A 19475-nucleotide genomic window follows, 5' to 3' on the forward strand; every position below is an offset into this window, starting at 1 on the left:
GACTGGTGCACGAATCCAATAGCGAACTGCCGGCACGCGGTTAGTGTACCGACTACCTACATGCGAACGACGACGTCATAATACCAGTCGGCAGTTTGTGCGTTTCAACTGCGAGATCAGTATGGACTATTGTTGAATTACACGATTACGATCGTAAATGTAAGTTTGTGATTGTTGATATGTATGTTTGTGTTAATGTTTGTATGTTCAAATTGTTTTTGGTAAATTAGAATAAGGTGTTAAGTTATATATGTATGTAAAGTATTCATATTAATTATTACGATATAAGTATTTCGTTTACATATTGTTATCAGACCCTACAGTGCTTTGGTTATTTCTTGTTTCTGCTTAACTCTTGTTCTTAAGACTATCAACTTTCTTATAATGTGCTTCACGCTCTATCTCACCTTATAAATATTTTAAATAAGGATAGTTCAATGATTATAAGGATCCGATCAGCAGGATGCATTTTTATTACCCGATACGGACTACATCGCCATACCGGTGGACCATACGTCGCTTCTTCGCGCCGTAGGATTCAAACTCTTCCTGGCAGAGCTTCATTCCAAGCCCGCGTTAGTAGCTAGAATATATCCGAAAAAACGCGGAGATATTCATGGTTATATACCATAAATATCTTGTACCTTGTAACATCTTCAGGCCCGGCCGCAAGCAATTGTTCCAGTTCCGCAAGTAAAGCATCCGGCAGTTCCACTCTCGGCACTTCCGAAGACATATACCGCGAGAACAATTCACGAGCCTCTTGGTGTAAGGACGCCTTTTCCTCCGAAGTAAGTTCCGGATTCAAGATACGCGTCTGGAATGATTCTGAAAAGAACGTATTCATTCAAGCGCTAACTGTAGCCCGAATTCGTCGTCAGAGTTTATTGCGGGTATTTATGAATCCCGCGGGAACATTTTGTTTTTCTGTGATAAAAAGTAGCCCATAAGTACTTTCCGTGCTTTGAACTAACTCTGTGCCAAAGCGTCCATTGATTGCTGAGTTAGGGCGTAAAGTAAGGACAAACAAACTCACTTTCGCATTTACAATATTAGTAATCCCGGCTAAGTTCGTTGTGGGCTTCTTCTTAGACGAGGGCGCGTTTGGGACCCTCGTAGCTTTAAGTTTATGAATGTAGTATTCGCCATCACTAATCGCCATTGTGTACACATTTTCTAATCAACGCATCAAAAGTGTCATCTATGTCTACTTGAATAAAGAAATATTTGAAAAAATGTATATCGCACACAAAGAGATGTCCAAAATAATTACGTTAGACTGCAATTCTTTTGGTTTCTTTGAAAAGTGTGTTCAGTTTTAGAATAATATAACAAAAGGCACATAAATTTTAACGGCTACATTATTCGGATCAATAACAATTATTCTACTTATTTTTTCTTCTTCTTATTATTCTAATTATTCATCGTAAAGTCAACCTCTCCTGAGGATGCTCCGGTTTCGGCGGAGCGAAGCGTGCGTAAAGGGTACATTGCCGAAGATCTGTTTGGTGTGGAGTACAAGGATTGAAGAAATTATAAATTACACCATACAGATCCTACTGCTTTTCGCGAAGTAAAGAAAATTCAGCTTAATTTTCATAATATATCATGGATTTCCGCAAAGTAACGCCTGCTTCTATCCAATGGCTAATATCCTCTATTTTACAAATTTAAAATGCATATAAAACTTCTCGGAACTGACAGGATTTGAACCTGCGACTCTCGGGCAATCGCGGCCTGAGCGCTTTCTCTCATTAAGCTACGGCTCTCCTACCGTCGATGCCGAAATTAGTGCCGTTCACATCAGTCGTATAGCGACTGTAGCGTCATCTAGTAGGAAACGTTGCAGTTTCGATCTACTTTTTCAAAGGTCCATATTACAATGAGACACGTTTGAAACAAGAGATGACACATTGCTCTTTTATAATTTTTATTAGTGTATTATAAAATTGATAATTCCTCCGAGTGTAGGTAAAAACACTAATAAAAATTATAAAAAATAATATCCTCTAGTTCGTTACAGATATGGCAAACTCAACTCACTTATATCCTTATAGAACTGTAGCAGGTATATGTCTGTGGTGGTCTTCAGGTGATGGAGTAGGGCGTAGAAGTGGTCCTGATTATTGAGGAGCAGCTCCAAGTCAATACGGAGTAGTTTTGCTCGGGCGCCGTACGCTGATTCCGTTTGTCGGACGAAGTTCTCCAGAAATTCTACCTGTGGAGTAAAGTTTCGATACCAAAAACCGGCTAAGTGCTAGTCGGACTCGCGCACGAACGTGTCCGTACCATTGTCCATTAAAACGGCAAAAAAATCATATCTGTTTTATATGAGCCCCCTTAAATAAAATAAAAATACTACAATCCCCACATCGCCATCTCGTCCCAGAGTAACCGTAGCTTGTGTTACAAATACCAAGATGACTGATGAGTATTTTTATGAATAACACACATAAAAAAAAAAACATGTCTGTTTTATGGGAGCCCCCCTTAAATAAAAAAATATACTACGACTGCGTCAATAGGCCGTCCTAATATTTATTTCATTATGTTTTTAGTATTTGTTGTTATAGCGGCAACAGAAATATATTCAGTGAAAATTTCAAACTATCTATCACGGTTCATGAGATACAGACTGACGGACAGACAGACGGACAGCGGTGTCTTAGTATAGGTCATGTCATAATATAATAGGGTCCCGTTTTACACGAAAATGTGTTGCTCTGTTTCAATTGGATAGTTATCCACCTACCACCTATCCTATTAAAAAAAAAAGACCGAAAATTTCTGCACAATCAAAGATTTTTTTTTTCTTCCACTACAAGTAAGCCCTTGACTGCAATCTCACCTGGTGGTAAGTGATGATGCAGTCTAAGAGGGTAGCGGGCTAACCTGTTAGGGAGTAAAGTCAAAGTCAAAGTCAAAAATATCTTTATTCAAGTAGGCCCACAGGTGGCACTTTTGATGCGTACATAAGAACCACACGGTAGTGAGTTGATGGCGATAACCACATTCGTAAACTTAAAACTAAAGCTACGAGGGTTCCAAACGCGTCCTGGTCTAAGAAGAAGCCCACAACAAACTTAGCCGGGTGTTTTTTTTTTCACCATCTCACAATGTCATTTTAAATTATTAGAAGAGCAATCTGGTTAGAGTAATAATTTACACCCAAGCTTTTTTATCGTACGTAGTCCTTTATACTATAATAGGACTTTTCTATAAGCTTACGTTTAATACAAACTTTGAACTTTTTAAGAGACATCTCCAAGATGACAATTGGTAGTTTATTGTAGAATTGTATGCAATTTCCTTTAAACCTAGTCATATTGGTTTCTACGCGACATCGCACCGGAACACTGAATCGCTTAGCGGCACGTCTTTGTCGGTAGGGTGGTAACTAGCCACGGCCAAAAATCGGACCAGACCAGAGAAAATTCACAAATCATAAATTCCCAAATTGCCCCAGCCGGAAATCGAATCCGAGACCTCCTACTTAAATTCACAGCGCTCACCGCTGGGTTAGGAAGGTCGTCATAAATACATACTTATAAAATTTACCTTATAATTTGGTGTGGCGGGAAGAATAGCCATGGTCTCATCTCCAGTGGCCAGCACTATCAGTGTGTTCAGTATATACGGGTCGGCCAACACATCAGTCAGTGATAACAGAACCCAGCCAGCGAAAATCTCTCTTATTAGAACACGGAATGCACTGAAAAAAAAAAATGTGTGTACTTATGTACACGCGTCAAAAGTTATACTTCTTTGGCGTAACAAAATCTTACGCCTTATTCTACGTTTGTAGAGAAAACGGCACTAACAATAGAAAATTTTTAATTAATACATTGAAAGTTTTATTACCCCGCATTATCTAGTTATCTCATTATAGGACCACCAAGTATCACTGAACGTTAAAATTTGAGATTTTTGTACAATTGAATCAATTAAATCACCGGAACGAGACTTTGACAATTGAAAGTGTACACTGTCAAACCTTATAGCTAACTTCGATTAATATCAAAGAATTAGGGTAAGCAGTGCTTTTGTGAATGTATGAAGTGCACGCCACTGAGAGTAACATAGGCTACTTTACATCTCTGGAAAACAAACGGTTCCGGATAATTAAGTGGTAATATAGTGAAGTGAAATTAAAACAAAAAAGTGTGTGCGTGTAACCTTTACGCGCGATTGAAGTAAAACTTTTAGTATTATTTATTGATGAAAGAGTGAAATGTACCGCGGACGCCGCCATTTCATGTAATATTCACTATTTTAATTTTATATTCTATTTACAATTCATAAGTAATTCACTTTAACATTTTATAAATATTTTCATTTGTGGATATAATAATTGAGAGTAGAAAATCGAAGGTGAGATCAGCACATATAACATAACCTTGTTATTGAATATTGTAGAATGTCGCAATCGTCAGAAAATTTACTAATAATTTATTTATTATAAAAGTAATAAATAAACAGGTATACTTAGAGACTTTTAAAAACTTTGCAATTTAATTTTTTTTCTTTAAACTGTTGAATTTTTCTTCACTTTGCTATTCACAATTTATTGGTTTGAAAATTTTGGAAATAAATAATCCTAATTGATTATGATATTTGCCACTAGCTGGCGTATAAGTCAAGAAGCGTGGAGTATATGACATATACTTACGACCAATCCAAATTATTATTTTTAAATAGCGGAAACTACACAGACGTCTGACGTAAGCGTTACTTCCGTCAGAAATAAATCTGAGTTAATCCCTAGTCGCGCCTAGAGAAGTTTTACTTCAAATATAATCAATGTTTATACTAACGTATTCTGGCACTCGACAGTCTTCAAGAGATGCGGCAAAAGTGCCTCAGTGACACATCGCAGGTAACGCAACTCAGCGGTTCGGTTGCTAGCCGCCACGTGCACTGTCGGCCGACTGCCCGCCGACCACACTGAGTAATGACGTAAAGCACACGGTACTAGGCGCGAGCAGATAAAGCGCGCGTAGTTTATCTGTGAAGGCAATAAATAAGGCTTTTAGTAGAATTCTACATCACTCAAGAGGCTTTCGAAATTAGAAGTATATTTGATATGATATTTATATATAGTCAAAGTCAAAAATATCTTTATTCGAGTAGGCCCATGGGTGGCACTTTTGATGTGTACATAAGAATTACACGGTAGTGAGATGATGGCGATAACCACATTCGTAAACTTAAAACTAAAGCTACGAGGGTTCCAAACGCGTCTCGATCCAAGAAGAAGCCCACCACTAACATAGCCGGGTGTTTTCTTTTTTGTTATCACCATCTCACAATGTCATTTAAAATTATTAGAAGAGCAACCTGGTTAGAACAAAAATTCACACCCAAGCTTTTTTATCAATTACATAGTCCTTTATACTGTACTTTCTATAAGCTTACGTTTAATACATATGTACATATACAACGTGTAACCGAATTACAAAATAATGTTGAAGGATGCATAAGTTTTTTTTATAAGGAATCACCCTGTAAAAATATTAAATCAAAAGAAGCATATACTTATTTTTCAAACATAACAAAACATTTTAAGTGTTTATTTATGACAACCCTATTGAAGATAAAATACTGACACGCGCATAGTACCCCGGCTACGCGACGTGTACCTAATAAAGTGAGAGGAGTCACATGATTTTAATTTTGCATGTTATGTTAGGGCTGTATCTGATTTCTTTTAGTAAAAATTATGGCAGTGGTTTACTCAAAAACTATTAGGTTTTCTGTTTCACAGATAAGTCTCAGAGGCAGTAAATAATGTACCTCTAAAGCCTGTGAATCTTAGTTTTATTCACGCTAAATCGCTTAGCGGCACGTCTTTGTCGGTTGGTTGGTGACCAGCCATGGCCTTAGCCTCCCACCAGACCAGACTAGAGAAAATTCAGGAATTTTAACCCATCCTGGATTAAAATTGACACTTAAAACACGGTTGCAAAGCTCTATTTTGAGCTAAAGAATATTTTTGATATTACTACAGAATTAGAACATTACAGAGTGAGCTATTATTAAGTTTAATTACCTTCACAGCTCTCTTGAGTAGTGAGGCAGAAGCATATCTAAGTTGGTGTCGTAACTCGTCCACAAAAAATGGCTGTTGAGTGATCTTGCTGTACCATGTGTTCACAAATTGTTCTAAAATTGTATTATAAAACTGGAAAAAAAGAAATGTTCCATATCTCTTTATTAAATGAAGACCCAGTCCTAAGTTTATCATCAATAAAATGTTATAATAATATATATCAATGTCCAGCAATCTGCATTGGATTACTGTGGAGGGTCTTAACTCTAAATCTCTCACTCGTTCTAGATGTGGAAAAATGTCAAAACATTTATTCAGTGTTTTCTCTCACTTTAACTATAAGTACTTATGTTTCAAATATTAGAGTGCCGCTAAAAAAAAAAAATTAAATACCGATTTTTATTCCATGTATATTTGAAAGGCCTTTAGAAGTTAAAATATAATAAGTTTATTACGAAAATTAAGCTTACTCTGCTATACGCCGCGCAAAGCTGGAGAATCTGAATGGTGTAATTTATGATTTCTTCACACCAAACAGATCTTCGTCAATGTACTCTCTACACACGTTTCGCTCCAAAATCGCAGCATCCTCAGGATATGTTGACTTTATAGTGAATAATTGTTAAGATTCTCCTGCAGAGTATAGCAAATTAAGCTTAATTTTTATAATATATCATGGATTTCCGCAAAGTAATGCCTGCTTTTATCCAATATATAATATGTTAACGATAGTGACAATGAATGGCCCTGAAGATATTCCAACTTACATCTTCTATAGCCTGGTCCAATTGTTTGTGTATATGCAGACCTGTCCATGGCTCTGCAGATATTTCTGGATCATGACGGTTGCATCCCTTCGAGCCACAAGTGTGGCAACCCTGCAATATCAGAACGAATCAAATTATAGTGGTTGCTCATTTTCAGTTTAAGACAAGTTATTTTACCCAACATTGAAATTGACATGTTGTTAATGTGCAGCATAAGAAAAAAATCCTTGGAAGTAAAAACTCTTAAAACTCTCAAAATCTTTTTGCTTTCTATATTGACTTTAATTAAATCATCATATTACGAAATGAGTTTTAGCACAAAAAAATATTGATTTTAATTTTCAGGGTTGTGGGTAAATGGAAGATAATAATTGACATATTTGATGACTTCATAGAATTTTCTCATAACTGTGGATTTTAGATTGGATGGGTACTTCCTCCAAGAAAAGTAAAAGGGGGCAACTATATACATCTAAAGATATTTGATGTTGGTGGCTCTTTTAATACTTGAAAAATAGTAAGCTCTAGTTGGTGGTTGGGGTTTAGAATGCCACTTTTAGATTTCCACAAATGGAATAATAGGAACTGTTCCAAAAAGTTTGTATTTATGTCTACTGTTTGCAAAACTTTTAGTTTTTTTCTTTTTATAAACTACATCACAACAAATCTATAACTATTTATAACTAGCAAGATAAATTCTATAATTCTACAATTTGAATAAGCAATTAACAAACCAAACTAGTTTCAGAGAGTGATAATTATAACAAATTACTAATAATGAAGTCATTAGTGCAGATATTAGTCTTATATCACACTCAATTAGCATTCAGAGCTATTGTTTCTTAACAGCCGGTGTATAAACGGCTATATTGACCTTGATGTTACTTTGAAAACATATATATCCCTTGAAATATATTATAATAGTTTGAGATAAAGTATCCCTTGTTCATCCCCAATCTCAGGATATTTATTAAACCGAAACAAACACAGAAGAAGTCACTGGTGAAAACTTAACTTAAACTTAACTGTTTATTTGTTTGTCTTTTCTCCCACACTTACTATGCAACCACTCAAGTTGATTTTTATCATAGAGTTAGTTGAAAGAGAGAAACTAGGAGGAGAGTAACTCTAGTATGAAGGCTATTTATCCAAAGACATTAAAAAATTCCCAAAGGATTTGTAAAAAAACTATAATTGATGTGGAAGAAGAACGCAGGCAGCAGTTAGAGATAAATAAAAGTTTTTAAATATAATAAAACTAATTTAACAATATCAAATTCATTATTACACATACTGTCACCTATATATGTTGATACACTATGTGCAATTATAAGTCGTTACTAGGGGCAAGATCCTCTACAACGGTCAATTACTTGAATGAAACTAGGGCAGTATAAAGTGTTTATAAAAACTTATCACTAAAGTGCACTTACTTTGACAGCTGTATCGCCAGCGTCGTCCTGTGGTAACTTTTTCATGAAACGGCATGCTACTTGTTCCACAAACCTCTGCAGGATATTCAAACTCAACGCATAATAGCAGGCCACACAGCCAAAAACATAACTAACTATTATTGTGACCAAGTGAAACCTGAAACAACAAAACAACATCGAACTTTCTCAATTACTTAACAGCATTAAAAGCTCGCTGTACAACGGTCACCAAGAATAATTATCACACCTGTAAACGTATAAAACGGCGAAAAAACCAATTAGAATTCCTGCGCAAATAATATAATTTCTATTATCAATTTTTTCTTTAAACTTCGTTTGACATCTTTCAGTCATGGTTAGGCGAACAATGACGTTTAACACAGACGTTTAATGACGTATTTCATCGCGAAAATTCTACCAATCCCTGCTAGAAAGTAACCAAAAAGAACTAAATCCAAAAACTGAAGGTTGCCAATGTAACCCGTTCACTAAGACTCCTCTGTCCGTCCGTCTCATACTAGTAATAGGTGAAGAGTTGAAACACCTTTATTAATATACTAGCGGACCCTTGCGACTTCGTCCGCGTATGAGTCAATCGAGGAGCTAGAATAGATGTAATGCTAACGTCATATAATCATCGTAGCTAACTACGAGTATGTACCAATTACTATTATTTTACGTGGTAAACTGTGTAGTACGTTGTCATTATTTTAGTTGATACATACATACATCCATTCATCCACGCTCACAAATTTTCGCATTTATAATATTAAGTAGTATAGTACGCATGTATTCGATCGTTGTCCCATATGCCTTGCTACTTACTGTCATTTGTGACGAGTTATGTCCTTTATCTCCGACAATATTTATCAGATCTTGATTCAAAGTAGACACTACATGTTTTATAGTATACACATTAAAATAATTATTAAAATCGGTTCAAATTTAACGGATTTATGGAGTAAAATTTAAAAAAATTTCATCCCGTTTCCCGGAGGAAACTTATTGTTTATCGGTATAAAAGGTATCGTATATGTTGACCCGGGATATCAGCTTCCACTATACCAAATTTTATTTAAATCCATTAAGTAGTTTTCGCGTAATGCTCAGATAGACAGACAGACAGACATTGGATAGAAGCAGACGTAACTTTGCGAAAAATCCATAATATGTAATGAAATTAAGTTTAATTTGCTATACTCCACGAACAGCAGAAGAATCTGTATGGTGCAATTTATAATGACTTCAATCCGTACACTCCACACCAAACAGATCCTCGGCAATGTACCGTCTACGCACGTTTCGCTCCGAAACCGTAAAGTCAACATCTCCTGAGGATGCTCCGGTTAACGTGGTGATGATAATGATGTTATATAAAAATCCTCAAATAGTCTCGCAAAAATATTTAAAAATACTAAATCTGGTACCATCAATAAAATGTTATAAATTAAACTTTTTGATCAATGTACTACTCCCAACTAGAAAGTAGAATACAGCTAACCTATGGTCACACTGTTTTTTATTTGACATTAATAAATAAAGTTGCCATAAGTTATTCAGTAAGTTTTTGGGTATTAATTTAAATTTCTTAAATCTGATGATTTAATTTATAATCTTATTATTTAGTTTTAGTTTTCATAATTATAATTTTGGATCACTAAGCTATTCGTACGATAATATAAATTTTATCAATGATTTTACATTACTACGGTTTTATGTTTTTAATGTCAATTAATAGACGCACACCGCAACTGTTAACCTTCAATGTTAAAATCTCAATTCAAAATTTTGAATTTTGATCCAATTTATTTACAAAACTGTACTAAAATTCAGCGATATTAGCATAATAGACTTAAAAGACAAATAAGATCTGAAAGTTACATAGGACTGGAAAGGTTCGTACTTTAATAAAAATTAAAAGTCATACAGATAAATGTGAATTCCTAAAGAAATCTTTAAAATACCTAATTTTTAAATAAATCCAGTAATTAAAACTTTATTGTTCTTGTTTCTTGCATTAGCATAGATAAATGCAATATACGTAGGTACTAAAAAAACGATGGATTCAATAATTGCATTAGCTTACAATAATTTATATAGTATTTTAGCTTTTAAATATTAATTTTGATTAATATGCCCCATACGGGGCATGGTTATAACATTATCAAATAACAGTATGTTAAGAGTGCATTGTCGTTGCCAACTTAATCTTTAATGTGTTTACATAGTTCAGAGGTCATCTTCATATCTCATAGACTGATATCATATTTACACAAGTTATCAACTTATCCTCATTAAAATAGTCTTTTATGTATTTTGTTCACATTTAAACCAAATGTGTTGTGTAAAAAGTTTTAAAGATTTCAGAGGTTGATTGAATTAATGATTTATAACTTACATTTTTGTGTTTTAAAGATATAATTCAAGTAATATTTATCAGGTATGTTACATACTACCGCTGTATATAATAATTATTTGCATTTTGATGATATTTCAAGATAATTGCTTGGATTGTGATTGTTAGATTGTGCAGTGAAACAGGATGTAAACTTAAGGAGTTTTGGGATCTTCAAACACTATTCAGTGTCTTGATTTCATATGCTTGATAAATTACACCTGTCTTACCAATTAATATTTCTTGTAAAGAAGCTAATGTTATGCTCTCTTTATTTAAAAAAATCAGACAATAAGTATGCAAGGCTTAAAACAAAAATATTCAAACTACTATATTAATTTGTAAACATTTAATCATTAAAATTAATAAAATCATCCTTTATTTTAAGAGAAATATGATGCTGCAAAGGTACCTACTGCAAGCAACTAAACAATGTTTTACAAAACACTACATTCTTCAGTCAAACATAAAACAATCATACTGTGAACTAAGACATAGATACAGTACGAAGACCAAAGAGAGAAAATATACGGATAGACATGAATGGGTCATAGTAGAAAATGACATTGGCACTGTAGGAATAAGTAGTTATGCTCAAGAATCTCTGGGAGATGTGGTCTTTGCCCAGCTTCCTGACCCAGGTAAGGAGTTTTCGTTTTTTTTGGGGTTAAATAGAACTGGCAACTTAGCAGACATGTATAAATCTACATTGACATGTATGGATCTTGGGTTTTGGTTTTTGGAAGGCTACTTTAGTCACCCATAGAAAAATCAACAACCAAAACTGAACTTTCATTTGGGCAATAAGTGTAGTTGAGTTCCTAGGTGACAAAATAGATTTTGTTTATGTGTACAGGGCCAATAAAGAAAATATGTAGTTCTTCTTTTCTTTCATTATCAAAGGTCATTTCCTAAACTTTTTAGAATTAAATGCCAGAACTTCTATCAATAGAGAAAAAAGAGAATGTCATTATTGAAGGGGTCTTGTAGGTCAGAGGTTATATGGGGAATTTATAATTTTTGAATTTTCCCCGGCCTGGTCAGGCGGGAGGCTTCAACCACCTAAGACCAGCTGCCAAGCAATTTAGCGTTCTAGGACTATGTCACACAAGACATTGATTAATGGTATGGGTATTATATAACAATGCCTCTAACAGGTTAGCCCACTATCATTTGAGAGAAATTCTTGCAAGGGCAGTGTTCTGGACATATGCCTTTTAAGAATTCAAGATTTCCTTCCAGGTACAGTAGTGAAAGAAGGCGATGAGTGTGGGGCCCTGGAAAGTGTGAAGGCAGCTAGCGAAATATACTCACCAGTCAGTGGGACTGTTACAGAGAAAAATATTGATGTGGAGAAGAAGCCCGCTCTAATTAACACATCATGTTACGACAAGGGATGGCTGTTTAAACTGAAGCTGACTCAGCCTGATGAGTTAAAGGAGCTAATGACGGAGGTGGATTATGAAAAGTTTTTGAAAACGGATGTTGACAAAGATCATTGATTTTATTGTTGTTTACTAATTTATGATTATGTTGTTGTTTAGTCATGTAATGAATATAAGCTATTAAAGAGATGATGGATTTTATTTATAACTGAGAAGAATATTAGAAAAAAGAAAAGTTTATCACCAGGTAGGTTGCCTTTATAGCTGTGTTACTCCTGTTGAACAGATTTCTTCACCATTAGCATCATGATCATCATCATATCAACCCACTACCGGCCCACTATAAGGCACTGGTTTCCTCCCAAAATAGAAAGGTGGGTTTAGGCTGTAGTCCACCACACTGGCTAAGTGCGGAATGGTGGACTTTACTCGCCTTAGAGAACATTATGGAGAGCTCCCAGAATTGCAGGTTTCCTCCAGATGTTTTCCTTCACCGTTAAATCAAGTGATATTTAACTTAAAACGCACATAACTTAGAAAAGTTAGAGGGTGCACGCACGCCAGGGTTCGAACTCGGTCCCCCGAAAGTGAAGCAGAAGTTCTAGCCACTAAGAACACATTACTCCGAAAAGTTAGATGTGGGTGTTGGGAATTGAACTTGGTCCCGCCACCGAAAGGAAGTAAAGTTTTATTTACTAGTCTATCACCGACTTCATATAAAATAAATAAGTATATAATATAATTATAAGGTATATAAGCAATATTAGAGTTAACTACCCAGCATTGGAACCCTGCCTGGTTAAAGCACACACTTCGTTCGTACACTTGAACCACAAGTTCTTAGGGGCACAGTTGAAATGAAAACACCAATTGTGCAGTATAATGTTTATTTAGTGCATTACAAACTAATTTATATCACAACACGATCTGGATTCGGGTATAAAATGCACGATTACAAAACAGATAAACATTCTCAGTTTTTAAACGGATCATAAATTAAGCTAGTTACAATTCTAACAACAAGATAATTATTTGACAGATCAAAAATATGTTAGCTATCACATTAATATGACTACAATTGAAGACATAACAGTCAAACTCTTGTTCAAATCTTCATTAGGCAACGAAGCGGGCAAGTATTTTTTTGGCGTTTATATTTTCATAAATTAATATACTACTACAATACACACATTGCCATTTAGCCCCAAATTATGCTTAGTTTGTGTTATGGGTACTACGATGACTGATGAATATTTTTATGAATAATATACTTATAACATACAGAAAAACACCCAGACACTGAAAAATATTCATGTTCATCACACAAACATTTTCCAGTTTTTGGAACCGAACCCACGGCCTAGGACAGGCAAGAAAGCAGAGTTGCTGCCGACTACGCCAACCAGCCGTCGGAAAGATTATAAAATTTAATGAAATTATGTACATATTTATGATATTGAAGTTAATATGTATACCTAAAATTTTCAAGTAGGAGCCTTATGTAGATCTCTCGTTATCATATTTTACTAAAATATTAAAATTTTTCGAGTATTTGTACATCCCTGATTGTGATTCTCTGAAAAATATTTATACTTTATCAATCAGTCAGTCATATTTTAACGAAACGTGAATGGTTTATGTTTTGTAAATTTCTTATCTTTAGATAACTCATATCTGTTTAATACCTATACTTTTTAACTTTAAACTTCTTATTAATATGACTTGTCGGTTACAATACCGTATGTATAACAGTAAACCTGTAGTTACTTTTATAAGTTACAATTATGCGGTACCTGCGATTTAAGCCAGTCGCAAGACACCATTTTTACCTGCGATATATATTCATTCGCCATTGGTTATTGTATACAGTTTACAAATATTATGAGCGAGACAGCTTAAGTATTGTATTCATATAAACGTAAAGCGAAAATGTCCGTAATACCTTGTTGTTTACGTCCGCTTTCTATATTATCTATCTGTAATCTGTTGATAAGTTCTAAGCAAAGTTTTTATTGTTAAAAATTGTATGGACATTTTTTGACAATAACAACGTTGCTAATTGCTAAATTATAAATCTATAGATTATGGCTAAATTAAAAATGGACATTACTAGCGTTATATTACTCCTTCATCCTTGCTGCACTAACTAATATTGAGTAATTTAGTACTATATCGTCATTTTTGCAGCCCTCTTGTACAAAATCTGGAGTTCATAACTTAACACTGCTCGGAATTAAATGAACTACTATTCGCGATAAATTGCAATACATTTAATTAATTATGTGTTAAAGCGTCAGATTCATAAATACTTATTGAATATTTAAAAAAAAATCTCTGTGATCTAATTAGCTAGATTTATCATAGATTTTAATAACAGTAAGAAGATTTTAGTAGTACTAAAAAGTAGTATAAATTCTCATTGTATTTCATACTTAAAAAGCTTTTCTTCTCATGAAATTAATAATTCTATTTCTGCATTTAGATTCTATATTAGTATGTATTAACGCACGTCGAAGCTATTTTTATTATGTTCATAAATATGTAGATCTAATATGTAGAACTAAACTTTTTTTATACGTACAGTATTTCCTTTGTGTGCACTGAAAACATTGCAAATATAATTATTTAAAAGTTGTTATTAATTTAAAGGAAAATATACATTTTTATATTAATATAATCGTATATCTATTATGGCGTAACAAAAACCCGATTGGGTTTTTTTTGTAGATTATAAATTTGGGGATTCTTTGCAAAGCGAAATTTCAGGATTCGAATCCCAAACTTCTGTTTACAGGAGTGCTTCGTCAATAAAGTTCAAGCGATTTGATAGCAGCTATATGTATTAAGGAATTTGAGGTACAGGTTAAGATGTTTATTTTTTGGACGTTTCATAAGCACCCTAAAGTATACCGCGAAAATAATTATGTACAAAAAAAAAATGTCACAGAGATCAAAATAGATTAAGGTAAAAATTTTACGACTATATATTTTTAACTCTTAATATAAAATTGCTATCATAATATCATATACTATTTATTATAATTGGCATTATTTCTCACTATACATATAGACACATAAAAATGGGATTTCAATTGAATAAGATCTATAACTTATTATTCTAGTTTATAATCTTTACCTTCCTTTGACAGTTACATCTCCAGATACAATAATATTTAAATCAATAACGGAGTTGTATCCCCTCCTAATACTTTTTAAGAAATAAAATCAAACAAAATAAGGCACATAATCCTTAAATATTCCTTTTGTTAAATTAATAAAGATTTTTCTTTAATAATATCTTTTTTTCAGTAAAAGGTTTCTGTGTAATAATAGTTTAAATATTCTTTATATGTAGGTATCTAGGTAGGTAGGTATCTAGGTAAATAGTCTTCTAAAACGTAAACAAAGTATCCGATAACTTTACTTATCTTTACAATATTATACCATTTTTATTTGATACGTAACTTATTTAATCTATTTAACATATTGCTAACAATTCCCATACGAAATCTTTGCACTTCATTAATAAATGTCACTTGTCTATGTTTGATACCTAATATTATTTATTAATTATAAAATATTTAATAATAGTTTCTTTGTATTTTACTAACATTCATATACTTTGAACAATAAGTTTCCGGTTGATTATGGCAGTTACCTTAACATATATCTTATTTTATCAAGTGTTATTATAAGATGCGATCAAGGCGTCCAAACTGCGTACGCGGTGGCGTAAAATTTCCGTCCAGAACCTTAATATATATATAAGCATTTAATGTTAGCGTTGACAGCCCAGTGGGTGGGACTTCGAATTCACTTTCCAGCGGGCAGCTCTAACTTTTCTACTTTATATGCGTTTTAGGCAATTAAAATATCACTTGATTCAATGGTGAAAACATCGTGAGGAAACCTGGATGCCTGAGAGTTACCCATAAAGTTCTCAAAGGTGTGTGGAGTCCACCAATCAGCCTTAAACTCCTCCTCATTGTGGGTCAACTCGTGCCGTGTAGTTGACATGATGAGGAATGATGATTTAATCTTATCTGATGGCTTACGAAATTCACTATTGTGACGTAAATTTGAACACCTTTTCACTGTTATGGTACTGTTAATTTTTACGACTCAAACTGTGGTTAAAAGTTATACCGAACGAGGCCTCGAACTTGCGTCGAAGTTTTTATAATAATAATTGGCGGAGTAAACAGATGGTCCACCTGCCTAATGGAAAACTATGGCTTGTAAACAAAGCTAAATTTCGCAAGGCATGCAAGGAACACGTCCTGCAACTTGCAGCCCTGTGACCATCCCGAGGCGTGGATGTTAAGCCCGCAAACAATTCTGCTTAGCGGCAGAAATAAGCAAGGCGGTACTATCCCTTACGTGCTCCGTCACTAAAAGTTCTAAACGGTACAATTTGGACGCTTTGAACAGGCCTTCGCTTCATTTAAACGCACAATAACGTTAATTACATATCGACTATTTTATGTTACTAGCTAGATAAACATAAAGCAGGTTACTTTTAGTAAACATGTTAGTGTAGCGCTTTGCACTGCTTTATAATAAACATATATGTCGGCGTGAAGGCGTTTTAAACCTCATTTAGCGGCGTCAAGATAATTAAGATTTTAATTGCGACGGACGTATTAAAGTTAGTGACGTCAGTATCACTGACATCAGAAGTGCGCGGTAGAAATGATCTGGTATTTCGAATAGTAGAAGAATACCAGGCATCCTGATGATGAGGCTGGAATTTATTTCTACGGCGTGAGATGAGTGGCGTGGCGGGTTTTGGCTCTAACAAAGACACCTTAGTGAAAAATTAATTAACGAAAATAAACTTCCACATATTCAAAAACATTCAAATATTAATTATTATTTTTATCTTTAGTTCTTGGCTGTCCATTTTATAGTGAAAGGCTTATTCAGTGCCAAGTTGACACTGGCGATGGTCAGAACTTTGTTATCGTTGACGGTGAAGTTTGCAATGACGTCATTTACTGTGACCGTTTTGATGGGGTTCTGACCGAGCACCCTGATGGCGTTGATGGAGGGGACCCCGTAGCCCCACCACTGGATTGAACTGGTTAGCTGATTGTCTTTAACCGCGAACTCGATATGGCTGTATTTCTTTTCTTCGTACGTATCTGTGAAACAGTCGTAATAATAATCAATTAGCCAGGATAATAAATAAATATACTACGACAATACGCACATCGCCATCTAGCCCCAAAGTAAGTGCTTGTGTTATGGGTACTATGAATAGCTGATGAATATTTTTATAAATGTAATACACATTATACTTATAAAATACATATAAACACCCAGATATTGAAAAACATTCCTGTTCATCACACAAACATTTTCCAGTTGTGGAAATCGAACACAGCCTTGGACTCAGAAAGCAGGGTCGCTGCCCACTGCGCCAATCGGCCGTCATTTAAAATAGCAGTGCATCACTGACAGGTATATTAAATTTAAAAGACCACATATAGTACGAGACATTCAGTGCACCGTGTAATTATTGTTGACATTACTATTCCACATGACGATAATCTGGTGAAAGCGGAAAAGGAGAAAGTATTAAAATACTTGGACCTTGCTCAAGAGATTACCACCATTTATTCCACATCGTTGAGTCGACCGTTATTGTTCCGATCGTCGTTTCAGCCAATGGTCTTCTCGCGAAAAGCTTCGACCAACATCTTAAGAAGCTTTCGCTTGGTTGTTGGATCAAGAGTCGGATACAGAAGGCAGTAGTCCTAGAAACGGCGCGTATTGTGAGGAGGTTCCTCACCCTGGAGCCCTGACCGCCGGTTGCTTGGGCATTCAAAAGCCCATTTTTTTTATAATTTTTTAATAGTGTTGTTTTTAATATTATAGTTTAACTTTAAATTAAAAAAAAAAGATAACCAATGTACATTGGGACGCACGCGCCAATAAAACTTGAATTTGAGTTTCGAGTTGAGTTAATGTTATGATGAAATGCTTTTAATAATACTGTGATTTAAATGGGTAGATCCTCCCTTTCCATTGGATGGACAGACGACACCGAAACCTATGAGTATTATATTTTTATACTTTAACTGGTTTAAGTGATAATGATGAGTTTTGATTTGAGTATCGAGCTGAGTTTTGTTTCTGAGTTCAGTTAAAAATGTTGAAATGCTTACTTATACTGTCGCCATCGTCCCAGTAAAGTTCTCCTTTGGCTTGTCCGTTGACGTCTGGTACCACCAATAATTGCATGGGAGCGCTTCTAGTTATCGCCGTGTTGACGGGACCCTTGGATGGCGGCTCTTGTAGTGGTATGATGGCACCACCCTGGGAATAAGGTTGACAGTTATACCATACGTTGTATGCCTAATATTAACTTTAACACTTTTGGCATAAAATATTGTTTAGTTTAATTACTTTAGGTTAGTAAGGTTGATTTTAAACTATAAACAATTAAAAAAACATAATACATGCTGGCATTTTTTTTTTAAATTTGTGTAACTCGAATACTGGTTTTTACTAGAAGCGACCAATGGTATCAATCAATGAAAAAAACATATTTCCAACAGCAACGCATAAGTTTGGAAACCTCATAAACTTTGGAGCAATCTTTTTTTCGTAATATCAAAGTTTAGTGCCTCTATCATTTCTATATATTTTTATATTTTATAAAAAAATCCAACCCCAATTTCACACCCTTTTAATACCCTGGAAACATTATTCTGGTGTTGTTTCGGAATAGAAAGTATATACATTTCCAGGATGCAAGCTATAAACATGCCAAATTTCATCAAGATACGAAGAGCCAAAGATACAAACAAACATACACTTATATTATAAATGCGAGAGTGTGTCTGTTTGTCTATTGGTTTGTTACCTATGTTCGGCTTCGATCTTTCTGGAAAATAGAGACAGCTTGCATCTAGTAGGGCCTAACACGCCTGCCACGAGATAATTATCTCTACCCCTTACTCGTATTTTTTCTATAGCGATAGACGAGACGATGGTAGCGACAATTTTCTCGCAGTGCCCAAGCTAGCTCTACTGGAGACGCACGTAGGACAATTTTTTCCAGGTTCCCGAGTAATTTTTTAGAAACCGAAAACTCGCAGACGAAATCGCTGTCAGAACAGATATGCTCTAATATGATCGCGGCCATTCTGCAATATGGCGTATCTATTAAGTTTAAGGCGATTTTAAAAAAGAGTTAACTTACCCTAATAGACACGATGTCTGTGTCACTGATGTCTATCGCTTCGTCCGTGGCCAGTTCCCGTCCGTCCGCGAAACTGAACCAAGGGTTGCTCCCCGGGAACAAAGCTTTAGTGGTGTTAGCGCCTTCGGTGAGGATGGCCGATATAAGGACGTTTGGCCCTATTAAAAATTGCTCGTCTATTGGATACACTGTTTTGTTGTGCGGGAATCTGAAAGCGTCACAGACAGTAAAATCCT

The 19475-nt window shown here is 34.8% G+C and overlaps 2 protein-coding genes across 3 annotated transcripts in view; one reads left to right on the forward strand and one right to left on the reverse strand.

Annotated features, from left to right (window-relative positions):
* LOC120630389 overlaps window positions 1-19475 on the reverse strand; it is a 65234-nt gene that overhangs the window by 13898 nt on the left and 31861 nt on the right. The window contains 10 exon segments of the mRNA XM_039899611.1: window positions 645-828; window positions 2044-2218; window positions 3559-3712; window positions 4815-5005; window positions 6050-6181; window positions 6817-6962; window positions 8794-8806; window positions 17001-17173; window positions 18200-18350; window positions 19240-19447. Of these exon segments, the coding sequence (XP_039755545.1) occupies window positions 645-828; window positions 2044-2218; window positions 3559-3712; window positions 4815-5005; window positions 6050-6181; window positions 6817-6962; window positions 8794-8806; window positions 17001-17173; window positions 18200-18350; window positions 19240-19447 (1527 nt within the window).
* On the forward strand, window positions 10002-12218 carry LOC120630388 (glycine cleavage system H protein, mitochondrial). Of its 2 annotated transcripts, none has more exons than XM_039899609.1 (3): window positions 10002-10144; window positions 11033-11285; window positions 11887-12218. In XM_039899609.1, exons 2-3 carry the CDS (start codon window positions 11039-11041, stop codon window positions 12144-12146), a joined length of 507 nt encoding a protein of 168 aa, XP_039755543.1. In that variant the 5' UTR covers window positions 10002-10144; window positions 11033-11038; the 3' UTR covers window positions 12147-12218. The 2 variants fall into 2 exon arrangements, with proteins under 2 accessions (XP_039755543.1, XP_039755544.1); XM_039899610.1 differs by lacking the exon at window positions 10002-10144 and adding an exon at window positions 10547-10689.

This window comes from Pararge aegeria, chromosome 16, assembly GCF_905163445.1.
Source record: "Pararge aegeria chromosome 16, ilParAegt1.1, whole genome shotgun sequence".
Taxonomy (NCBI): domain Eukaryota; kingdom Metazoa; phylum Arthropoda; class Insecta; order Lepidoptera; family Nymphalidae; genus Pararge; species Pararge aegeria.